Source organism: Tigriopus californicus, chromosome 3 (assembly GCF_007210705.1).
Source record: "Tigriopus californicus strain San Diego chromosome 3, Tcal_SD_v2.1, whole genome shotgun sequence".
Taxonomy (NCBI): Eukaryota; Metazoa; Arthropoda; class Copepoda; order Harpacticoida; family Harpacticidae; genus Tigriopus; species Tigriopus californicus.
Genome location: NC_081442.1, coordinates 6,636,934 through 6,642,414, shown reverse-complemented (window position 1 = coordinate 6,642,414; position 5,481 = coordinate 6,636,934). Strand labels below are relative to the sequence as shown.

General features: G+C 40.6%; 1 protein-coding gene across 1 annotated transcript in view; it reads left to right on the top strand.

The window, feature by feature from the left end:
- The window catches only part of LOC131878113 (anoctamin-4-like), a 44,373-nt gene that overhangs the window by 12,253 nt on the left and 26,639 nt on the right, over positions 1-5,481 (top strand). Inside the window, exons 15-17 of the mRNA XM_059224015.1 lie at positions 2,271-2,376; positions 4,095-4,297; positions 4,775-5,022. Coding sequence (XP_059079998.1) covers positions 2,271-2,376; positions 4,095-4,297; positions 4,775-4,996 — 531 coding nt within the window. The 3' untranslated portion in view covers positions 4,997-5,022. The remainder of the gene's footprint in view (positions 1-2,270; positions 2,377-4,094; positions 4,298-4,774; positions 5,023-5,481) is intronic.

Genomic DNA, 5,481 nt, shown 5'->3' with positions numbered 1-5,481 from the left:
TATTGGGGAACGCACAGAAATCGTTTGAGGAATTTGGTGAAGGTGGCATCGGCGGATTTGAAGGCGGATTGGGTGGAAGGCAGTAGAGGAAAACTGGGTTGATGTAGGTCTGGAAGAGTTGAAGAACAATTATAGAGGGAAGATTCTTGATGGGAAGTCTATTGGAAATGTTTTCGATCCTGGCCCTAGCTTTGACTATTGATGATTTGAGATGGTTGGTGGAGGAAAGTTGGGTTAATGGTGCTTGAGGAGAGATCATTGGACAATTTCATAGAGGAGAGAAAATGCCGAGGTGGTAGAGCGGCTGCTCTGGAATCAAATTGGAATTTGGGAAGGAGATCCCTATCTTTGGCCAATCCCGAAAAGCAGACGGCTAAAAGGGTGGGTGAACATCATCTTTAAGAAGAGTTGGCCACTGCAATGGCCTCTGAATAAAATTTGCCCAAGTCCATTGATTGTAAGAGACTCCCATGGATGCGATTCATACATCCTTCCAGAACTTTTGAACGTTGAGTGTAATGGCAGAACAGCTTCAATCCATATTCCATTGTGGATCATTCTTTGGAGTTTTGGTCATGATGGCCCAAAACCACTAAATAGGGTAATTAGGTATAGCCGATCATCAGAGACTAATCTTCCTAAGCAACCACAGCTGCTGCCGGTCTGGCAGCTTGGCCCGCTGGCCAACGGGGCAGTATCAGGTGGTAATGTTGTACCAAAAGGATGTAGTGAGCACATGCACCCACTCCCCACTCATCTATCGGCGTCTCCTGCCTAGTGCATAGAGCAGGGTTCTGGTATAGCCAATCATCAGAGACTAATCTTCCTAAACAACCACAGCTGCTGCCGGTCTGGCAGCTTGGCCCAGTGGCCAACAGGGCAGTATCAGGTGGTAATGTTGCACCAAAAGGATGTAGTGAGCACATGCACCCACTCCCCACTCATCTATCGGCGTCTCCTGCCTAATGCATAGAGCAGGATTCTGGGATTCAGTCGCCTCCTCTCCTCTGGCCTCACCCATCTCAGCAAGCGAGTGCCAGAGCAACTCAAGAGCATAAGAGAAAGAGTCAGCCCAGGGTGGCTAAATTTACGAAGCATTTTAAAATATCATCTGGGAAGTGTTGATTGGACACAGATTGGTCCAATTCATATCATTTAGTTTAGGTTAACTTTGCGGGGAGGGGGAGGGGTAGTATAATATAGGGGTGTTCTAATGCTAGAAGAACTCAATCGATTTCCTTCAGATCTTGGAGAGTCTTGTACATATTCTGGACTCCCTCACACCAACGCATTGAAATTTGAAGCCAGCGCTGCTAGTGCTACAGCCTTTTGATTTCTCTAGGACAAGCTGTCGTAGTATCGTATCGACAACAGCTGTGATTGTTGTGGAAGATTAGTCTCTGATCATCGGCTATAGGTAATCAGGTCTTTGTGTTTACCCGAAATGAACAACAAACCAAGGTTGCGTGATTTTTTGTAATTAGGTTGCGCGAGGACCCATCACGTATGCCTTTCATATCACAAATGCCAAGAGTGAAGATGCAAGCCATTTGAATACATAACGGCAAAGCTCCAGATTGGCAGCCCCTATCAGATTGGGATGGACATCAGCCATCCGTCATCGGATTGATACCCATCATTGTACCAGATTGGGTGATGGGTGTCCATCCAATTATGCATGATTGGTATGAAACTGATTAGAGGTGATTGTGGTCGCTGGTGGTCAATGTCAGTCAGACGACTGACGGTTGGTTGATGTCAGTCCTAATCTGATAAGGGCGGCCAATCCAGAGCTTTGATGTTATGCATTCAAATGGCTTGCATTTTCTCTCTTGGTATTTGGCCTTTGAATGACGTTGTATGGGCCCTCGCGCAACCTAATTACAAAAATCACGCAACCTTAGTTTGTTGTTTATTTCTGGTTGATACAAAGACCTGATTACCCAATAGTCTTAGTAGCGCTGGAAAAGTGACCGCCCAGGAGATTTGTTTACCTTTCCTTTCTAAGATGACGACATCAGTCAGCTGTAGCTTAAAGGTGCCTATTCTATATTCGCGTTGCACTGGATTTGATTTCTTAAGGCCCTTGAGAAGGGTCATCGTGCGTTTACGCAATTCTTGTAGCCACTGGACAGGCTCAACATTTATTTCAACCTTGATTTGTATACTATTAAGAGTTGTCACATCAGGACATTTGAAATTGAACTTTATCGATTTTGAGGAAAACATAATTCATAACGGTTATGTGTGGGATCCATTCTTAATTTCAGGCTTTCGTGATAGCTCTTGCAAGTGACTTCATTCCACGAATGGTGTATATCTTCGTATATTCTCCAAACTGGTCATTGGATGGATATGTCAACTCTACACTGGCTTGTAAGTACAACAGTTATGATGTAGGGATGCTTTAAAACACCACATTTTAAATCTGCTAAAACCCAAGCAAGTAAATAGTCAACGGAGAGACGTTTCGAAGGGGTTTTTGAATGATGGGAATCAGAATACTTGTATTTGAGCAATCTGAAGCATTTTCCAAAATAGAGCATTATTTTTCTCCATTTTTCAAATTTTTGGGTGTTGACACGTCGTAATACGTCCATGTAACAATCTCGATTGGTTCATCCGCAGTGTCACTATTGTCAGTAGTGTCAGTGCCTTGTATTGTAGTCCAATAGAGAGCTCTCTAATCAATTTGGAATCTAGCAACTTTAATTGAAGTTTGATCTTTTTTACTCTAAAGCCTTCAGTCAGGATTACACATTTCCCTAAAACCCGATTTCTTTTTTTTCTTACCATATACGTGTCCCAAACAAAATTTTGCGGGAGCATCGAAACGAAAGAGTTTTCTTAGCTTTGCACCATTCTTGTCTGAAAACTCACTCTTACCTTCTTTACCTTACCTTAAGGCTCTATTTTGTTTGTGACACTTTGTCCGATGTCCAGTAAGCACTTTGGTGACCAACGTTATAGAGGTCTCAAACCTGACCGTTGCCTGGGTTGCAGGGACGATAAGTTATGAAAGACCATTTTCGAAATCCTGGCAGGAAATGGTGGCAGAAAATGGCAGTAAATCATGCAAAAAAAAAAACAGGTGGCAGAAAGTGGAAAAAATCGAAATCTCTTGACACTTTCAAAACACCTCTTTAAAATACTTGCTTACGTTTTCAAATCATTATCACGACTCATTGTAGCCTTGACATTCTGGGCTTGTTTTTTATCCATTGGTGGAAGATTATCAATGCCAAAGATCACTCAAGTGTGATGGGAGTTTGAATTTTGCAATAATAATCAATCCTGAACAGGGCTGCCATGAGGCTGATATATTTTTGGTCAAAATGACTTTAAATGGTAATCGAAATTATACGTCTGACAGATTCAAACTTCATACCGATGTGAATGACTAGATGTGCATTCGTTTTAGCTGCTATTTAAAGCACATGGATGATACTTTAGTCCCTATTTATTACACATGCTTCATTTCTCAATGTTCATGGAATTGCTCAAATTTAGCTTAGTTTCGAACTTGTTCGCTTCAAAACTGTGCTCATTAGCTAACAAGGATTATGCTATTATTTTCTTACATCATTGGCATAGGCTTTTTTCTTCAAGTATTTTGAGATCTAGTGGCTATTTTGGACCTCCTTCCACCATTTTTGCCACTTTCTGCCATTTTCTACTTTGACATGGTAGAAAATGGCAGAAATTCCTTTAAAGACATATTTTGCCATTGCTGCTGGGTTGGCTAAATAGTACAATAAACTTTGTGGTTTGCACTGTTTTCTAACATGAGAGAGGTCCAGTTTCTAATCTCCTTTCCGACCTCTAGACAAAAAAAAACCACAAGAAAGGACAGAGAACCAATCTGAAACAGGACAATGACCCAAACAGCAACCACTCTGTTCTAATGTCTCATTATCCAAATGTTTCCGAACCCAATTCACATTTCACTCAATCTTCATAATTGACTTCGAAGCAAATAAAAGCAGCTCGCTTGCCTTACTCTCCTCCATTGGAATTATCATTTCGCTGAATCCTTGCTCATACAAACCATGTTCTCTAATGTTTTGTTCCCTTTCTTTGTCTCCAATTTTTAGCTTTTGACACAAAGGATTGGGGATCAGTTGAGGCAAGCGATTACTTTGGACCTCCAATTGCAACTAATCAAAGCATACAACCGTACGAAACTTGTAGATATCGAGCATACAGATCACCACCGGGGTCTGAAGATGAATATTCTATTGACAAAACTTGGCTTCACGTGTTTTCCGCCCGGTTAGGTTTCGTAGCGGTATTTGAGGTAAGATCTTATTTACATGTCAGAATAGAAACATTTCAAGACAGTCCAAGAGGAGAAGTTGGGCAATGCATTTAACTAGTAACTGGCTAAAATACGTATTTTTTCGTCCCTTTATGAAGACGGTCACTCTTTAGCCATGAATACTTTTAGCTTTTGTTACAGGACGCGACCAACAATCTTTAATTTGCTTGAAATTAGGCTTAATAGCATAACCTTAAAATGACTAGATATATTATTTCATTAGAAATGACTTTACCATATGTCAAGAATTTGATTTGAAAAAAGTGGAATCGAGCACTCTTTGTTCCACAGAATTAGAATTGGTTTATACAATGCTATCTGTTCCCATTGTCAGACTATCCGTTTTTACAATTCCTTACAAGTCCGTCCTACGTTCTTTATATAATGTAATGATTTAGTTCAATGATATGTTTATCATCTGATGTCTTCGTCTTTTTCTTGACCTTTTCTTAATAGCACATGATACTGGTACTGACAGCTGTTCTGGCTTATATGATCCCAGAAGTTCCCAACAATCTTCAGACACAAGTATTACGTGAGCGGCATCAAGAAAGGGAAATCGACTTCGACTTGAATTTAATGCCTGTTGAAGAAGAAAAAATCGCACAACAAATAAAGAGTAAATCGTTGACCTTAGAAGAGCTGGCTTGCCTGAAAATGGCGTTACGAGCGGATTGAGTTTGAAAATGTTCTATACTACAAATGTGAGTTGAAGACCATAAAATATATGTGCCGTAGTTTTTGAACTATCAGTTGAAATGCTTCAGTTACAATTACGCATCAAAGTCCTTCGATCTCTTCGAACTAGAAAAGATCTTTCCTGTACAAGATCACATCCCCCTAGCCACACCTAATATGAGTCTGGGTCTTCAGGCATTTTGTCTTTCAATTCAAGGAACATTTGTTTCAATAGTTTCTGGCAAAAATGGTTTTTTTTGACGGATTTTGTAATCAATACGGAGAATGTTATTCAGTGTAAAAACAACAATGAAATTCGTCTCGAACTCATGATCAATAGAATACACAAAAATGAATGCTTGCACATTTAGAAAGACCTTGAACATAAGGTAGGTCAGGAATTTTGGATGGATATGGTTGTAGCGCAATATGCTAACGCGCCATCCATGCTCGGGTTCATGGGTTCGATCCCCTGGTCTCCCCCC